General features: G+C 42.5%; 2 gene segments (V, D, J or C); one reads left to right on the top strand and one right to left on the bottom strand.

Annotated features, from left to right (window-relative positions):
* Window positions 1-2,582: 2,582 nt before the first annotated feature.
* LOC129838813 (immunoglobulin kappa variable 6D-21-like) lies at window positions 2,583-3,332 on the bottom strand. The segment is given in 2 exon segments: window positions 2,583-3,132; window positions 3,259-3,332. Coding segments are annotated over 2 exon segments (417 nt in total).
* A 1,248-nt stretch (window positions 3,333-4,580) lies between these two features.
* On the top strand, window positions 4,581-9,267 carry LOC129838366 (Ig lambda chain C region-like). The segment is given in 3 exon segments: window positions 4,581-4,590; window positions 7,235-7,351; window positions 8,679-9,267. Coding segments are annotated over 3 exon segments (444 nt in total).
* The last annotated feature ends 11,430 nt before the right edge of the window (window positions 9,268-20,697 follow it).

Raw genomic sequence — 20,697 nt, 5'->3', positions numbered from 1 at the left:
AGAATGTATTGATTTAGAATGTATTGATTTATAATGTACTGATTTATAATGTATTGATTTATAATGTATTGATTCAGAATGTATTGATTTGGAATGTATTGATTCAGAATGTATTGATTTAGAATCTATTGATTTAGAATGTATTGATTCAGAATGTATTGATTTGGAATGTATTGATTTAGAAGGTATTGATTTGGAATGTATTTATTTATAATGTACTGATTTATAATGTATTGATTTAGAATGTACTGATTTATAATGTACTGATTTATAATGTATTGATTTATAATGTATTTATTTATAATGCATTGATTTAGAATGTATTTATTTACTTATTTGATTGACTTCCTTTGAATTGGTTAACGCCTTTTGAGTGCTCTCTCGTTGAGCGAATGAGGGAATGAGTGTGTTAGTTAGGGACCTGAGCCACTACCCCACACCTGAGGAGTATTGGGGTTAATGATCTGCCCTGCACAAAGGCAGCTCTCAGACAATGTTCAGGACATTCAAGCCAGCAGCGGGAGAGGACAGGAGCCACAGTGTCATGCCCTGGCCTTAGTTATCTTTGTTTTCTGTATTATTTTAGTTAGGTCAGGGTGTGACATGGGGGATGTTTGTGTGTATTTGTCTCGTCTTGGGTGGTTGTATTGTATAGGGGGTTTTGTAGAGTGTATGGGTTTGTGTTCAGTGTAGGTGTTTAGGAAAGTCTATGGTTGCCTGGTTTGGTTCTCAATCAGAGACAGCTGTTTATTGTTGTCTCTGATTGGGAGCCATATTTAAGGCAGCCATAGGCATTAGGCTGTTGTGGGTAATTGTCTATGTCTAACGTTAGTAGCTTGTGTATGCACTTTCGTTTGTAGCTTTACGGTCGTTTGTTGTTTTGTAAAAGTGTTCGTTTCGTGTTTCATCTTCGTCTAATAAAAGAAGATGTATTCGTATCACGCTGCGCCTTGGTCCTCTCTTCCACGTAAAGACGATCGTGACACACAGGCTGTGCTCAGCCACACAACTACTACTGCTGTGTCTGGGGAGAAGAGACTGGATGAGTGTGTCACTGCTCGGGAAGAGCCGACCGGATCGACCCTGCTTAGAATGAAGAGCCGAACTATGTGTGAGTGTGTAACAATGGTTTCCAGTATGATGACATTACTGATTAAGCTTCATCTGCTCTCCAGACGTGGCCTGCTACGACAAGACCGCTGAGGCCATGACTACCACATCTGAATCCCATGATGCCAATGCAGAAGCTACGAAGGCTCCATGACAAACAACTATGGACTCTAGTGTGTAGGCCCATATGGTGGCCGGTCCTGTCCTTGTGTTTTGTTCTGTGCTGCTTTTATCCTGTAAACCCCTTTTTAAAACTAAGAAAATATATTAAAGAGCCAATAATACTGTGTGCCTCCTGCCTATGTCTGTGGTTTTGGGATTGAAAGAACTGTTTCATGTACTGTATATCTCGTTCACAGATCTAACAGTCAGTAACGTGCTCATGAAAATAGTTAATATAATGCTAGATGATCAGATCCATATTTAGTTGTGAGGTTCATATGGGAACTTGTTATACAGGGCAAAAATGTAAGAAATGTTTACGTAATATCACCCTTTTTGTACTTCTTATGGACTACTGGCATTTTTAAATCTACAAATAACTTTTATACTTTCACATCATGACAAACATAACCAGTCAAACCCACAGAGATCCTGTTATACTGAACACAAATATAAATGCAATAATTTGAAAGAGTTCCAGTTCATATAAGGAAATCAGTCAATTTAAATACATGCACTAGGCCCTAATCAATGGATTTCACAAGACTGGGCAGGGGTGCAGCCATGGTTGGGTTTGGTAGGGCATAGGCCCACCACCCACTGTGGAGCAAGGCCCAGCCAATCAGAATGAGTAAAAGGGCTTTATTACAGACAGAAATGCTCCTCAGTTTCATCAGCTGTCTGGGTGGCTGTATGTAAAGTTCCTGGGCTAGCCTGTGAGGCCGGTTGGACGTACTGCCAAATTCTATAAAAGGACGTTGGAGGCGGCTTGTGGTTGAGAAATTCATATACAAATATTTGGCAACAAATCTGGTGGACATACCTGCAGTCAGCGATATCGATTATGGCAGCCCCCTTAGACTCTGATTCAGAGGGGTTGGATTAAATGCGGAAGACACATTTCAGTTGAAGGGATTCTGTTGTACAACTGACTAGGTATTCCTCTTTCACTTTCCCTTTCCCAATTGCACGCTCCCTCAAAACTTGATATCTTTGACATTGTGCGACAAAACTGCACATTTTAGAGTGGCCTTCTATTGTCCCCAGCATGAGGTGCACCTGTGTAATGATCGTGCTGTATAATCAGCTTCCTGATATGCCACACATGTCAGGTGGATGGATTATCTTGGCAAATGAGAAATGCTCACTAACAGGGATGTAAACAAATATGTGCACACATTTTGAGAGAATTAAGCTTTTTCTTTGTATGGAACATTTCTGGGATCTTTTATTTCACCTCATGAAACATTGGACTAACACTTTACATGTTGCCTTTATATTTTACTTCAGTGTATATATGTCATTTTATGGTCACAACCATGATGATTGTGACAATGATGGTCATGTGATCTGAATGATTGCTTTCTAACCATAGTGTCACATGTCACAGTTAGTGACATCTAGTGAACAGTGTTCAATGTCACTGTTTCTTACCACTCAGCACCTGCAGAAGGTCCCAGCTGTAGCAATACAGTCTGTGCAGTCTGACTGAGGGAGGTTTTTGTACGGCTCTATATCACTGTGTGAACACATCTTTACTATTGATGACGTGTACACTCTGACAGTAGTAATCTCCTGCATCTTCCGCCTGGACTCCACTGATGGTCAGAGTGAAGTCACTCCCAGATCCACTGCCACTGAATCTAGATGGAGTCCCAGAGATGAGGGTGCTTCCATAGTAGACCAGTGCTTTAGGAGTTTCTCCAGGTTTCTGTTGATACCAGGCTAAACATGGTTTACCTGACCTATCACAGTCAGGATACACATTACTGCCGGTTTTACAGTTCATAGAGACTGGCTGTTCTGGGAGAACAGTTTTCACTGCAGGAGTCTGAGTCACAGTGACCTGTCCTCTGGATTCTGAAACAGAGAGAAAGTTAATAAATGTATCACCATGGATTAATTAAACAATCTTAACAATCTTTCAGTTCACTCAAACTGTTTACTTTTCAGTATACAAACATAAAACTCCTATATATTTTGTACCTTGTATGTAGAAAACAAGTGTCCAGATGAAGATGGTGATACAAGTCATGGTTGTTGTGAGTTCTGTTGTCATGAAGAACAGCTCTCAGTCATGAAGTGTTCAACTCACAGGGATATAAACACTCCCAGACCACTGAAGCATGTTCTGTCTGTGCAGAGCATCATCACTATGCAAATAATATTCTGGTCTTCTCCCCATCCACCATTATTCAGTGAACTTAGACCACTAAGGATTCATTAAAAAAAAAAAATGTTACCTTTATTTAACTTGGAAATCAGTTAAGAACAGTTAAGAACAAATTCTTATTTTCAATGACGGCCCAGGAACAGTAAATAATAATCATAGAATTCCATAATAAAATGTAAATAAATAAATGTAATAAAAAGGGTATAAATACAATGCTATTATTGGTTTAAGGGCTATCACATGATCACTATCAATATTGTACAGCAAGACTATACTATAATGAATGCTGGAGAGAATAAAATACAAGTAATACATTATGTTATCATATAACATACATCACTTTGTCTGTTAATTAGTGTTATGGTAATATGATATTGTAACATAACGATGTCTATGGAAAAGAGGAATACCAGTCATGTTCCACCGCCCAGTGATCATTGCTCTTTTGCACACCAGTATCTCTTCTTGCACATGATCATCTGATGATTTATCACTCCAGTGTTAATCTGCTAAATTGTAATTATTCGATTTATTGCCTACCTCATGCCTTTTGCACGCGTTGTATATAGATTCTCATTTTTCTACCATGTTATTGACTTGTTTATTGTTTACTCCATGTGTAACTCTGTGTTGTTGTCTGTTCACACTGCTATGCTTTATCTTGGCCAGGTCGCAGTTGCAAATGAGAACTTGTTCTCAACTAGCCTACCTGGTTAAATAAAGGTGAAATAAAAATAAATAAAATAAAAAAAATTGGTCATGTATCTCCCCCTGCTGGGAGAGTAGTGTTAGTGCAGTGAGCTGTGTGGACTGAATACTGGACTGCTGGACTATTGGACTGCCACTGAGAAAAGAGCGGCTCCACTGTGCAGGACTGCTACTCTGTTCCTAAATGAGTTCAGCTCCCTCCCTCTTCTCCTGTGTCTCTAATCAGACACACTGAGACTCTGTGGACCATCATTACAATACAACCCAGCATCTCCTCTACATCTTAAGATTACTCCCTGTATACCCAGGACTGCATGACCTCACACAGTTCCAACTCCATCATCAAGTTCACATACGACACAACAGTAGTAACCCTGATTAACAACAACGAGACGGCCTACAGGGAGAAGGAAGACACTCTGACGGCATGGTGCCAGGTAAACAACCTCTCCCTCGGGAAAACAAATGAGCTGATTCTGGTCTTGTCGCCTTCTACGACAAGACCACTGAGGCCACGACTCCCACATCGGAATCCCATTGATGCCATGAAGCTACGAACGCTCCATGACAAACAACTATGGACTCTAGTGTGTAGGCCTATATGGTGGCCGGTCCTGTCCTTCTGTTTGTTCTGTGTTGCTTTTATCCTGTAAACCCCTTTTTAATACTGAGAAAATATATTAAAGAGCTGTTAACACTGTCTGCCTCCTGCTTGTGTCTGTGGTTTTGGGATTGAAAGAACTTTGGTTTTTGACATACAAGTGTCTCATGTATGTGTCATTCACAGATCTAACAGTCACCTGCTCATTAAAATAGTCAATATAGTACTTGACGATCAAATCAATAGTTGGTTGTGAGGTGCATATGGGAACTTGTTATACGGGGCTGAAACTAAGAAATGTTTACGTAATATCACCCTTTTTTGGACATCTTATGGACTACTTGTATTCTGACTCACGACTGTTATTGGTTTCAAATCTCCAAATAACTTTTAAATTAACTTTCCGCTCATGACAAATATAACCAGGCTCAACCACAAATATTATGTCATGTTATTCATTAGGTCCTAATCTATGGATTTCACATGACTGGGCAGGGGAACAGCCATGGGTTTCTTTGGGAGGGCATAGGCCCACCCACTGGGGAGCCAGGCCCAGCCAATCAGAATGAGTTTACCTGCACTAAAGGGGCTTTATTACAGACAGAAAAAAAAGTCTTCAGTTTCATCAGCTGTCCGGGTGGCTGATGTCAGACCATCCTGCAGGTGAAGAGGCCGGAAATGGAGGTCCTGGTCTGGCATTGGAGGTGGCTTATGGTAGAGAAATTAATAGTAATTCATTTGGCAACAACTCTGGTGGACATTACTGTAGTCAGCATGCCAAATGCACACTCCCTAAAAATTTGAGATATCTGTGGCTTTGTCTGACAAAACTGCACATTTTAGAGTGGCCTTTTATTATCCCCAACACAAGGCACATCAATGTAATAATCATTAACAATCACTAACAGTGACGTAACTAATTTGTGCACAACAATTGAGAGAATTATGCTTTTTGAGCGTACAGAACATTTCTGGGATATTTTATTTCAGCTCATAAAACATGGGACCAACACTTTACATGTTGCATTGATATTTTTGTTCATTCTATGGTACCAACCATGATGATTATGAAGATGATGATGATGGTCATGTGATCTGAATGATTTCTAACCATATTGTCACGTCACAGTTGACCTCATCTAGTGACCAGTGATCCATTTCACTCTTTCTCCTCAGCACCTGCAGTAGGTCCCAGCTGTAGCAACACAATCACTGAGCAGTCTGAATGAGGGATGTTTTTGTATGGCTCTGTATCACTGTGTGAACACATGTTTACTATTGATATGATTATAACTCTGACAGTAGTAATCTCCTGCATCTTCAGCCTGGACTCCACTGATGGTCAGAGTGAAGTCACTCCCAGATCCACTGCCACTGAATCTAGATGGAGTCCCAGACTGAAGTGTTGTAGCATAGTAAATAAGGAGTTTAGGAGCTCCTCCAGGTTTCTGTTGATACCAGGCTAAACATGGTTTACCAAAACCCCAACAGTTAGTTTGCACATCAATGCTGGCTTTACAGTTCATAGAGACTGTCTGTTCTGGCAGAACAGTTTTCACTGCAGGAGTCTGAGTCACAGTGACCTGTCCTCTGGATTCTGAAACAGAGAGAAAACGGATAATTGTACCAGGAATGAATATAACAATCTTTAAAGTCTTTCAGTTCACTCAAATTGTGTACTTTTCATTATTCAAACATAAAACTCCTATATATTTTGTACCTTGTATGTAGAAGACAAGTGTCCAGATGAAGATGGTGATAAAAGTCATGGTTGTTGTGGGTTCTGTTGTCATGAAGGACAGCTCTCAGTCATGAAGTGTTCAACTCACAGGGATATAAACACTTTAAGAGCAGCAGGACAGATGCATTATGCAAATTAATGTTTCAAATCTATTTCAGTTTTCAAGTAGGCTCAGTTCATTAGAATGTATTTATACTCATTGTGCTATCTTTAATAACATCAAACAGCAACTGTTTACTCACATAACTAATGTACGGAAGTTTTATTTCACAGCACCATTATATTGTTATTCTGATGATGATCAGATATAATGAACTGTCTGGTCACTCACGCTCGGTCTCTCATATAAGTTCCTCTAATCAGTTAGTGAACACTTCTCTAAACTAAAGCTGGTAGGATTCCTCTGGTAGTGTTGTCTGTGCTCTGTGACTTTACCACCACTGTTAAATCTGAGATCAACATGTTTAATAAAGGAACATACAACATGGATCACTATCACTACTGCTGCTGCATTTGTCTTTCATATGGACAATATGGAGGAATACTAGCAACACTGATCTAATGCTGGACTGTACCTACAGACTAGGAGAACACCTGATACACAGAGGAAGGAAAAAATACTCATATCTGGATTTAAGATACAATTCATATTGGTATTATCTAGAAACAGCTAATATGAAGTGTTTGTTTACCTGGAAGATGTTAAAGTGTATTTATGTTGATTTTGATTCTGTATGAGGGATCTTCACTGTAACAGCTGCAGCATCACACCACAGAGAGGTTTTTGTACCAGCAATAATATGGATTGTATCACTGTGGTGGACTTTTGGTAGCGGCACCAGACTTGATGTTGGAAGTAAGTAAACACAAAATTAACAGTTTTATTCACCTTTTGATGTCTTGTTTAAATTTCTCTATACATTTTGCCTTGACTTTGAGAATTTCAATTTTATTATTTTTTTTTTTACATGATTTTGGGAATAAATACACAAGGCCTATACAAACTACAGCCAGTTAGAATACTAATATTATTAACACGTATGTTATTACATCTAATCAAATTTGACCTGCCATTCAACTATGAGAGTGATTAGTCTACATTTTAGATTAGTTGTAGGAATAAACATACTGCACCTTGTAGGAAATGTACAGTAAACGGTAGGTTTCTGTTCAATGTTAAGGAAAACTAAATAAAAAACACTTTATTTCAAATTAACATGCTAAAATCATCTTTGGCAAGTATTCATAACATAGCATAGTTGATGATTTGAACCATAGTTTAAAGAAATTCAGCTTGTCCAATGTTCAGGAGGTTTTTGTACAGGCAGTAACAGGGATTGTATCACTGTGATACACTTTTGGTAGCGGCACCAGACTTGATGTTGGAAGTAAGTAACAATCTCTCTTCGTATTTCTTTCTGATAATTTGTGGGGGGTATTTTATTTTCTTAAACTTTGTCTCTATGAAAATATTGTGATTTTACATTTTTTACTTTCTAAAAAATATATTTTTTTCTATTACTTTTGACGAGGCCTTTTTTCAAATTAAATTAAATTGAACCAAAATGTTCACATGTAGGTGTTTATTTAAATGTGTGGTTTGGTGGATTGCAGAGTATTATTCTGTCATGATAACTATTTAATAATATTGAGTATAGTTGTTGCATTGTGTATTACTGTTTGTGTGTGATTTCAGATATCTAAATCTCAAAAGTTTTGGTAAATTTTGCTTTGACTGAGCCTTATTTCAAATAAATATTAATTGAATCAAAATGATAAATTGCAGGTTTATTTGTATATCTGATTTGTATACTTGCAGAATATAACTCCTAATTCTGGAAAATAACTATTTAATAGTATTGTATATAGTATTCATCAATGTTGCATTGTGTTCATGGTAGACTTCACAGTTAGTGTGAAGACAAAGGGTCTCAGTTAGGGTTGTAACTGACTTCATAATCCAACATGGATGAAATGTGATGAAAATACCAAGAATATGAGCAGGCTGTTCTGATCAGATCCATTCCTAAACAATATCTGTATGACATGTATAACTGACATTGTATGACTAGTAACTCTAGTTATTTAACCACTTTATATTGATGTGTACTTTGCTGAAGATAATCTCTTACTGTAGCTGTACTTGATGTAGTTAATAAGTTGATGTCTTCTGTTTGTTCCAGGTAACAGTGCCCCCACCCTCACTGTCCTGCCCCCCTCTAGTGAGGAGCTGTCCAGTACAACAACAGCCACACTGACGTGTCTGGCCAACAAGGGATTTCCCTCAGACTGGACCATGAACTGGAAAGTGGACGGGACCAACAAGAACCAGGAGACCAGTCCCGGTGTCCTGGAGAAGGACGGCCTGTACAGCTGGAGCAACACCCTGACTCTCACTGCCCAGGAGTGGACCAAGGCAGGAGAGGTGACCTGTGAAGCCCAGCAGAAATCCCAGACTCCAGTCACCAAGACCCTGAGGAAGGCTGACTGTTCTGGGTAGGACCCCTCAGTCACACATCCCTGTGGAGAGAGGCTGCTGGTTCCTCTGCTTTGACTCTGTTCTGAGATCAGATGTTCTCTGTCTTATTGATCACTGACATGTAGACTGACAGAGGGCTTTGCTTGAGTTCATGAGTCAATCCTCTCTGTAGACTGAGGTTGTATCAGTGTTAGATTTGACGTGTTCTGTATTATTAATATTAGATACTGTAGGAATGTTTGCTTTGAAGCTTTGATGAATAGATGAAAATAAAGATTTCCCTTTGGAACAAATATTTTCATTGTCTCTTTCAATAAACCCAAATAGATATAATCTTAAATGTTGTTGAATGGTGTAGCAATATATTCATAAAGCCTTATTCACAGTGTCTATGAAACTATCAGATCTTAACTTCATCGATTAGTTATTCATGTTCTAACCAAATCGTCATCAACCAGTAGTTCATACTAACACAATATACTACTATTTTCACAGGAGAGGTCTAGATACTACAATGTTAACAGATTAACAGGAGAGGTCTAGATACTACAATGTTAACAGATTAACAGGAGAGGTCTAGATACTACAATGTTAACAGATTAACAGGAGAGGTCTAGATACTACAATGTTAACAGATTAACAGGAGAGGTCTAGATACTACAATGTTAACAGAATAACAGGAGAGGTCTAAATACTACAATGTTAACAGATTAACAGGAGAGGTCTAGATACTACAATGCTAAAAGATTAATAGGAGTGTTCTAGATACTACAATGTTAACAGATTAATAGGAGAGGTCTAGATACTACAATGTTAACAGATTAACAGGAGAGGTCTAGATACTACAATGTTAACAGATTAACAGGAGAGGTCTAGATACTACAGTGTTAACAGATTAACAGGAGAGGTCTAGATACTACAATGTTAACAGATTAACAGGAGAGGTCTAGATACTACAATGTTAACAGATTAACAGGAGAGGTCTAGATACTACAATGTTAACAGATTAACAGGAGAGGTCTAGCCACGTGTAGTAGATGGTACTCCTTATTCATCTTTCTTGGAGCAGTTTTTAACATGCTTGATTTATAGACTTAGTCTAATGCTATTGAACATTTGATCGATATGTCGGGCTCTCACCAATGTGATCATTCCTGTATTTTGCTTAAATGCAATACATTTGTCCACATAATATTACAAGTATCAGTTCTTCCAAGATAGAGTCTTCTCTACCTCCAACCCCCTGAGAACAGAGTGAACATCTGGTGACAGTGCTGCTCTATTCTGGGACAACCAGAACCACCCAGCCCTGTCTATGTAAATCTCAGTTTCACTCCAACAGCTACCAGTCTAGCAGTTGAACAGTTTCACAGCCTGAAATACCCTGGACTGGGCCAGATGTGAGGGAGTGACTGATTTTAACCTCTATGGTGGATTCAGGGAGAGAGACATAAAAGATATGGCACCATGTAATTAATTACAGATAAAATGGCTATTATAGTGTATGTAGATAGTGTATGTAGTGCAGAGGGGGCTGGTGGGAGGAGCAATAGGAGCATGGCATCATTTTAATGGCTGGAATGAAATCAATTCAACGATATCAATCACAACATGTATTCCATTTCAGCCATGACGATGAGCCCGTCCGTCCAATAGCTCCTCCCACCAGTAGTGTACATGTGTCCGATGTTTGAGTCCAGCATCATGTCTCATTCACAGATGCAACAGTCAGTAACCTGCTCATTAAACTAGTTAATATAATGTTAGAAGATCACATCCATTTAAATCAGACATTTGGTTGAGGTCCAGTTGAGGACTTGTTTTGGGGGCTGAAGTTATTGTAACTTTGAAGTAATGTTGAGGTCATAACATATTTAGTTTTACTTCTGTAGATCTTGCTTTGCATATGGACAGGAATTGTGTTTCAAAACTTCAAATAACTTTTATATATATACACTTAAAGACCATAACAAATACTATAAGTCATAACCATGATGATGATGATGATGATGATGATGATGATGGTCATGTGATCTGAATGATTGCTTTCTAAACATATTGTCACATGTCACAGTTAACCTCATCTAGTGACCATTGTTCCATTTCACTGTCTCTTCCCCCTCAGCACCTGCAGTAGGTCCCAGCTGTATCAGTACAGTCACTGTGCAGTCTGACTGAGGGAGGTTTTTGTACGACTCTGTATCACTGTGTGAACACCCAGACACTGTTGGGATAGTGGAAACTCTGACAGTAGTAATCTCCTGCATCTTCAGCCTGGACTCCACTGATGGTCAGAGTGAAGTCACTCCCAGATCCACTACCACTGAATCTAGATGGAGTCCCAGACTGAAGTGTTGTAGCATAGTAAATAAGGAGTTTAGGAGCTCCTCCAGGTTTCTGTTGGTACCAGGCTAAACAGTCATTGTTGTGAACATTACTGCTGGTTTTACAGTTCAGAGAGACTGTCTGTCCTGGGAGAACAGCTTTCACTGCAGGAGTCTGTGTCACAACATACTGTCCTCTGGCTTCTGAAAAATATAGTAAAAACATTTATATGAATGAAATGTTACATATTGTAATGAATAGTTCTGAATAGAAATAGTAACATTGATATACTGTACATGTATACACTGTAGATTTAAATTAATCTTCAACAATAAATTCTGAAAACTGTAACCTTGAAAGCAGAAAGCAAGTGTCCAGATGAAGATGGTGATAAAAGTCATGGTTGTTGTGGTTCTGTTGTCATGAAGGACAGCTCTCAGTCATGAAGTGTTCAACTCACAGGGATATAAATCCTCTTAGAGCAGTGGAGCAGATGCATTATGCAAATGAATGTTTCAAATCTATTTCAGTTTCCAAGTAGGCTCCAATGATTAGAGTATTTTATCCTTCATGTCACATCTTTTAAACATCAAACAGCAACTGTTTACTCAGATAACTAATGTATGGTACCTTTTATATCACACCACCATTATATTGTTATTCTGATTATGATCGAATCAAATTGTATTGGTCACATACACATGGTTAGCAGATGTTAATGCGAGTGTAGCGAAATGCTTGTGCTTCTAGTTCCGACAGTACAATAATATCTAACAAGTAATCTAACAAAATCACAACTAATACCTTATACACACACAAATGTAAAGGGATGAATAATAATATGTACATATAAATATATGGATGAGCGATGGCCGTGCGGCGTAGGCAAGATGCAATCGAATACAGTATATGCGTAAGAGATGAGTAATGTAGGACATGTAAACATTAATAAAGTGCCGTTATTTAAAGTGACTAGTGATCCATTTATTAAAGTGGCCAGAGATTGAGTCTGTGTGTTGGCAGCAGCCTCTCTATGTTAGTGATGACTGCTTAACAGTCTGATGGCCTTGAGATAGAAGCTGTTTTTCAGTCTCTCGGCTTCAGCTTTGATGCACCTGTACTGACATCGCCTTCGGGTGTGGTTGTTGTCCTTGATGATCTTTTTGGTCTTCCTGTGACATCGGGTGGTGTAGGTGTCCTGGAGGGCAGGTAGTTTGCCCCCAGTGATGCGTTGTGCAGACCTCACCACCCTCTGGAGAGCCTTGCGGTTGTGGGCGGAGCAGTTGCCATACCAGGCGGTGATACAGCCCGACAGGATGCTCTCGATTGTGCATCTGTAAAAGTTTGTGAGTGCTTTTGGTGACAAGCCAAATTTCTTCAGCCTCCTGAGGTTGAAGATGCACTGCTGCGCCTTCTTCACCACGCTGTCTGTGTGGGTGGACCAATTCAGTTCGTCCGTGATGTGTACGCTGATGAACTTAAAACTTACTACCCTCTCCACTACTGTCCCGTCGATGTGGATAGGGGGGTGCTCCCTCTGCTGTTTCCTGAAGTCCACGATCATCTCCTTTGTTTTGTTGACGTTGAGTGTGAGGTTAGTTTCCTGACACCACACTCCGAGGGCCCTCACCTCTTCCCTGTAGGCCGTCTCATCGTTGTTGGTAATCAAGCCTACCACTATAGTGTCGTCTGCAAACTTGATGATTGAGTTGGAGGCGTACATGGCCACGCAGTTGTGGATGAACAGGGAGTACAGGAGAGGGCTGAGAACGCACCCTTGTGGGGCCCCAGTGTTGAGGATCAGCGGGGTGGACATGTTGTTACCTACCCTCAACACCTGGGGGCGGCCCGTCAGGAAGTCCAGTACCCAGTTGCACAGGGCGGGGTCGAGACCCAGGGTCTCGAGCTTGATGACGAGTTTGGAGGGTACTATGGTGTTAAATGCTGAGCTGTAGTCGATGAACATCATTCTCATATAGGTATTCCTCTCGTCCAGATGGGTTAGGGCAGTGTGCAGTGTGGTTGCGATTGCATCGTCTGTGGACCTATTGGGGCGGTAAGCAAATTGGAGTGGGTCTAGGTTGTCAGGTAGGGTGGAGGTGATATGGTCCTTGACTAGTCTCTCAAAGCACTTCATGATGACGGAAGTGAGTGCTACGGGGCAGTAGTCGTTTAGCTCAGTTACCTTAGCTTTCTTGGGAACAGGAACAATGATGGCCCTCTTGAAGCATGTGGGAACTGCAGACTGGGATATTGATTGATTGAATATGTCCGTAAACACACCAGCCAGCTGGTCTGCGCATGCTCTGTGGAAGCAGCTGGGGATGCCGTCTGGGCCTGCAGCCTTGCAAGGGTTAACACGTTTAAATGTTTTACTCACGTCGGCTGCAGTGAAGGAGAGTCCGCAGGTTTTGGTAGCGGGCCGTGTCAGTAGCACTGTATTGTCCTCAAAGAGAGCAAAGAATTTGTTAAGTCTGTCTGCGAGCAAGACATCCTGGTCCGCGACGAGGCTGGTTTTCTTTTTGTAATCCGTGATTGACTGTAGACCCTGCCACATACCTCTTGTGTCTGAGCCGTTGAATTGCGACTCTACTTTGTCTCTATACTGACGCTTTGTCACGCCCTGGCCTTAGTATTATTTGTTTTATTTATTATTTTAGTTAGGTCAGGGTGTGACATGGGGTATGTGTGTATTTTGGGGTATTATATGGTAGAGGGGGTGTTTGGTGTAGTTTATGGTTTGGTGTTGAGTGTATGTGTCTAGCTGTGTCTATGTTGGGTGTAGTTCTAGGAAAGTCTATGGTGGCCGGAATGGGTTCTCAATTAGAGACAGCTGATTTCGGTTGTCTCTAATTGGGAGCCATATTTAAGGCTGCCATAGGCTTTAGCTGTTTGTGGGTCATTGTTTGTGTATATGTATAGTTCGACGTAAGTAGTTTGTGTGTGCACTTACGTTTGAAGTTTTCACGATCGTTTGTTGTTTTCGTTAGTGTTGTATAAGTGTGTAGTGTTCATCTTCGTCGTTGCTATTAAAAAAAAGAAGATGTATTCAAATCATGTTGTGCCTTGGTCCGTCAATCCACCACACGATCGTGACGGAATGACCCACCTATATACGACCAAGCAACATGACCAGCGGCAACAGGAGCAATGCAAGGATTCATGGACATGGGAGGAAATTTTAGACCGGGAGGTACCAGGAGGATATAACCGCCCCAAAGCTGAGCTGGAGGCAGCGAAAGCAGAGAGGTGGCGATATGAGGAGCTAGCTAGGAGGCAGGAAAAGGAACCTACAAAGGATCTGGGCTACACTACGTGGGAGGAGATCGACAGGTGGGCGATCAACCCAGGGAGAGTGCCGGAGCCCGCCTGGGATTCTCTGGCGCAGTGCGAGGAGGGATACCGGCGAATGGAGGCAGCACGACGAAGCGGTAGGAAGCCTGTGGGAAAACCCCAAAAATTTCTTGGGAAGGGGCTTAAAGGAAGAGTGGCGAAGTCAGGTAGGAAACCTGCGCCTACTCCCTGTAATTACTGTGGAGAGCGAGAGTACGGGCAGACACCGTGTTACGCAGTAGAGCGCACGGTGTCTCCTGTACGTGTGCATAGCCCGGTGCGGGTTATTCCACCTCCCCGCACTGGCAGGGCTAGATTGAGTATTGAGCCGGATGTCATGAAGCCGGCCCTACATATCTGGCCACCAGTGCGTCTCCTCGGGCCGGTTTACATGGCACCAGCCTTACGCATGGTGTCCCCGGTTCGCCTACATAGCCCGGTGCGGGTTATTCCACCTCCCCGCACTGGTCGGGCAACGGGGAGCATTCAACCAGGTAAGGTTGGTCAGGCTCAATGCTCAAGGGAGCCAATACGCCTGCACGGTCCGGTATTTCCGGCGCCACCTCCCCGCCCCAGTTCAGTTCCACCAGTGCCTACACCACGTAACAGGCTTCCAGTGTGTCTCCAGAGCCCTGTTCCTCCTCCACTCACTCGTCCTATGGTGCGTGTCTCCAGCCCGGTACCACCAATTCCGGCACCACGCACTAAGCCTCTTGTGCGTTTCCAGAGTCCTGTGCATCCTGTTGCTGCTCCCCGCATTAGCCCTGAGATGCGTGTCCCCAGTCCGGTACCACCAGTTCCGGCCCCACGCACTAGGCCTAATGTGCGTCCCCAGGGTCCAGTATGCCCTGTTCCTTCTCCCCGCACTAGCCTGAAAGTGCGTGCCTTTAGCCCGGTGCCACCAATCCCGGCACCACGCACCAGGCCTACAGTGCGCCTCAGCCGGCAGGAGTCTGCCGTCTGCACAGCGATGCCTGAACTGCCCGTCTCCCCAGCGCCATCTGAGCCATCCGTCTCCCCAGCGCCATCTGAGCCATCCGTCTCCCCAGCGCCATCTGAGCCATCCGTCTCCCCAGCGCCATCTGAGCCATCCGTCTGCAATGAGCCTGCAAAGCCGCCCGTCTGCCATGAGCCTGCAAAGCCGCCCGTCTGCCATGAGCCTACTGAGCCGTCCGCCAGACAGGAGCCGCTAGAGCCGCCAGCCAGACAGGAGCCGCTAGAGCCGTACGTCAGACAGGATCTGCCAGAGCCGCCAACCAGACAGGATCTGCCAGAGCCGCCAACCAGACAGGATCTGCCAGAGCCGCCAACCAGACAGGATCTGCCAGAGCCGCCAATCAGCCATGAGCAGCCAGATCCGTCAGCTAGCCATGAGCAGCCAGATCCGTCAGCCAGCCATGAGCAGCCAGATCCGTCAGCCAGCCATGAGCAGCCAGATCCGTCAGCCAGCCATGAGCAGCCAGATCCGTCAGCCAGCCATGAGCAGCCAGATCCGTCAGCCAGCCATGAGCAGCCAGGTCCGTCAGCCAGCCATGAGCAGCCAGATCCGTCAGCCAGCCATGAGCAGCCAGATCCGTCAGCCAGCCATGAGCAGCCAGATCCGTCAGCCAGCCATGAGCAGCCAGATCTGTCAGCCAGCCATGAGCCGTCCAGCCAGGATCTGCCCATTATCCTGGTGTTGCCCCTTATCCTGGTGCTGCCCCTTATCCTGGTGCTGCCCCTTATCCTGGTGCTGCCCCTTATCCCGGTGCTGCCCCTTATCCCGGTGCTGGCCCTTATCCCGGTGCTGCCCTTTATCCCGGTGCTGCCTCTTATGACTATGGTGGGGTGGGGACCACGACCAGTGCCGGAGCCGCCGCCGTGGAAGGAAGCCCACCCAGACCCTCCCCTAGACTATGTGTTGGTGCGTCCGGAGTTCGCGCCTTAAGGGGGGGGTTATGTCACGCCCTGGCCTTAGTATTATTTGTTTTATTTATTATTTTAGTTAGGTCAGGGTGTGACATGGGGTATGTGTGTATTTTGGGGTATTATATGGTAGAGGGGGTGTTTGGTGTAGTTTATGGTTTGGTGTTGAGTGTATGTGTCTAGCTGTGTCTATGTTGGGTGTAGTTCTAGGAAAGTCTATGGTGGCCGGAATGGGTTCTCAATTAGAGACAGCTGATTTCGGTTGTCTCTAATTGGGAGCCATATTTAAGGCTGCCATAGGCTTTAGCTGTTTGTGGGTCATTGTTTGTGTATATGTATAGTTCGACGTAAGTAGTTTGTGTGTGCACTTACGTTTGAAGTTTTCACGATCGTTTGTTGTTTTCGTTAGTGTTGTATAAGTGTGTAGTGTTCATCTTCGTCGTTGCTATTAAAAAAAAGAAGATGTATTCAAATCATGTTGCGCCTTGGTCCGTCAATCCACCACACGATCGTGACACGCTTAGCTTGTTTGATTGCCTTGCGGAGGGAATAGCTACACTGTTTGTATTCGGTCATGTTTCCGGTCACCTTGCCCTGATTAAAAGCAGTGGTTCACGCAAACCTGACTCAGTTACACCAGCTCTGTCAGAAGGAATGGGTCAAAATTCACCCAACTTATTGTGGGAAGCTTGTGGAAGGCTAGCCGAAACATTTGACCCAAGTTAAACAATTTAAAGGCAATGCTACTAAATACTCATTGAGTGTATGTAAACTTCTAACCCACTGGGAATGTGATGTAAGAAATAAAAGCTGAAATAAATCACTCTCTCTACTATTATTCTGACATTTCACATTCTTAAAATAAAGTGGTGATTCTAACTGACCTAAGACAGGGAATTTTTACTAGGATTAAATGTCAGGAATTGTGAAAAACTGAGTTTAAATGTATTTGGCTAAGGTGTATGTAAACTTCAGACTTCAACTGCAGGACCTTAATTTGATCACCCTATTGCAGAACTGTCCTGCAATGCAGGAAATGTAAAACATTTAGTGTATTTAAAGGTTTAAAATGGCTTCTGACATTTGTAATTTCCACCTTGAAATTTCAGACTTGATTTTCCTTGATGAAAATGCATCATCCCCTACAAAAATGTAAATTAATTATCATCCCCATTATAATTCACATTACCTGTTACTGTTGGATTATTTTCCTGCTGTAGTAAATTGGATCAAATTAAGAATGCTATTGAACATTTCATCAATATCTTGGACACTCACCAATGTGATCACATCTGTATTTAGCAAACCCCTGGGGACAGAGTGAACATCTGGTGACAGTGATGCTCTATTCTAGGACAAGCAGAACCACCCAGCCCTGTCTATGCAAATGTCAGTTTCACTCCCACAGCTACCAGTCTAACAGCTGAACAGTTTCACTGCCTGAAATACCTTGGACTGGGCCAGATGTGGAGACAAGGGGTGGAGATGACTCAATGAAATGAATGGATGATTAAACCGTCAACCAATTTCAGTCACATTGTGGTGACTATTATAGAAACGATACTCAGCACTGCTAAAAATAGCCAGGAATCAAAGTTTATCGATCTAAACTATTTTCCCTAGGTTAACAAGAGGTGAATATTTCTGCTGGAATTTTGATTCCTTTGCAAATGCTGCCCTCTACTGTGATTTTCTGTGACCTTTGTCCAATTTTTTTGTCCCTTCTTCAACCATATTTATCATAAGCTCTGGCTGTCTATTCAAACACAAGTTAAACCTGAAAATCACTAACTGGCACATAGTGTGAGGTGTCAAGACGATGGAATCGGAGGAATCTCATGGCTTGGACGTTACCATACATATGGACAATATTCCTTGTCTTGGTTCGCACAGAGCCTACCTCGCCCCCACCTCACTGGTGGAACGCACTAGTTAAATGGCCCTCCAAGGTATGCCCCTCTCCCCTGCCCCTCCCCCCTGATGGATGGTTGTCCTTTTCAAACAACGACTTCATTGTGCAAATGTGTTTAATTAGCGGAAGGGGCTTTAATGAACCCTGATTGTTGTGTGTGTGTGTGTGTGGGTGTGTCGCAGATGGACGATGGAGACGACCAATGTTTGAGAGGGATGCACTCATTCTAGCCGGAGACAACGGGTTACCATTTAACAGCACCTGAGAGAAGGAGATATCTTCGGTCCATGAATTGGGAGACTATATTTAGCATTCAGAATCTATTTTGGTGCAGATACCGTAGCCTGTTTAATCTCTTCCATGAATAAACACTGTAAACCAATGCTATTTCTGGAAAATATGTATAAAACTTTGAGGTCAGTGCCATTTGCAACAAACTCAGAGGGGAAAGTATATGAATGTGTCCAGGAAGCCCAAGATGGAGGATATACCATGATATAGTGGTGGGGCTATGACATCAAACTGAGACCTTCACCTTGGCTAATGGTTCCATGTTGTTAACGGCAATCAGGCCATTAAACCCATTACCCCAACAAACTCTTTAGTTGTATTTGGTTTCCCATTGGCTATCAAAATCAACTCCGGTCTAATTCTAATTAAAACATTGTTCACAAAATGGCTGAAGCGTATCGTAGGTGTAGAGGAGGTCCAAAAGGGACTGTTGTTGTAATCTCTTTGTAAATTACTCAGATGTTACCAAAAATGGAAGCTAGCATGACAAACTAACTGAAACTATAGCATGCTAGCTAACCAAATACATTGTCAAGTTTATTTTGGTCTCATAATGACAGTGGAGGATGCTGAGGGGAGAACGGCTCATAATAATGGCTGTAATGGAGTTAATGGAATGGTATCATGTTTTTGATACCATTCCATTAACTCCATTCCAGCCATTATTATGAGTCGTCCTCCCTTCAGCAGCCTCCATTGCATGACGACAGTTTGGAAGAATTACAGCAATCGGCTCAATTTACATTTTAAAGCTACCAATCGCTAATGTCTATGGGAAGGCTAGGGGACATGCCTCTCCTTCGACGCCATATCATTTGTAGCAAAATTTCTGCTGGAACATTTGTCATTCAGCAGACACTCTTATCCAGAGCGACTTACATTAGTGAATGCATACATTTTCAACTTTTTTTATACTGGATCAAACACACAACCATGGCATTGCAAGCACCATTCTCTACCAACAGAGCTACACGGGACCTCTAATTTGCATGGATTTTGCAGGATATTATGGGATTAGTTGGGCTATTGTCAACAAAGCAATTATATAGCCTAATTTAGGACGTGTAACCAGTTGTGTTTCGTTATCTAGTACAGTTTATCAGATTCAGAGCACACATCTTGTACATTTCCAGTTGCGTTTATATTGTATTGTATATATTTATATATATTGTATTATATTGCCATCCAAACCATCCATACAGGTCCTGGACTGATATTGGTTCATAAAATAGGTCACGTTCCTGACCTATTTCTGTTAGTTTGTTATGTGTGTTAGTTGGTCAGGACGTGAGGTTGGGTGGGCATTCTATGTTTTCTTTTTCTGTGTTGGTTTTGGGTTGCCTGGTATGGCTCTTAATTAGAGGCAGGTGTTTTGCGTTCCTCTAATTAAGAGTCATATTTAGGTAGGCGTTGTCACAGTGTTCGTTCGTGTCTGTGTCTGTACACCATGCGCAACTGTTTACGGTTTGTTCGGTTTGTGTAGCCTATGTTCCTATTCGTGCGTTTTTCTTGTTTTATGTAAGTATGTCGTCTAGGTCTGTCTACACCGTTTGTTGTTTTTGTTAGTTTAGTCAAGTTCGTGTTTGGTTAATAAAATATGTCTTTTCACTACGCTGCGCCTTGGTTCCCTCAATACTCCTCCTCATCCGAAGATGAAGAGGAGGAGGACTGCCGTTACAGAATCACCCACCAAGAATCCAGAACCAAGCAGCGTAATTTGGAGCAACGGGGAAGTATACAGGACTTGTGGAGTTGGGAGCAAATATTTAACGGAGAAGGACCATGGGCTAAAGTGAATCACCGTCCATGGGAACAGCTGGAGGCAGCTCGGAGAGCGGAGGAAAAGAGAGAGAGGAACCGGAGTTATGAGGGAATGCGTCTTGCACGGAAGCCCAAAAAGCCCGTGAGTAACACCCAAAAATTTATTGGGGGGGGGCTAAGAGGTAGTGGGCCAAGG

This window comes from Salvelinus fontinalis, chromosome 39 (assembly GCF_029448725.1).
Source record: "Salvelinus fontinalis isolate EN_2023a chromosome 39, ASM2944872v1, whole genome shotgun sequence".
NCBI lineage: Eukaryota > Metazoa > Chordata > Actinopteri > Salmoniformes > Salmonidae > Salvelinus > Salvelinus fontinalis.
The sequence above is the reverse complement of the archived record's forward strand: the minus strand, read 5'-3'. Positions and strand labels throughout refer to the sequence as shown.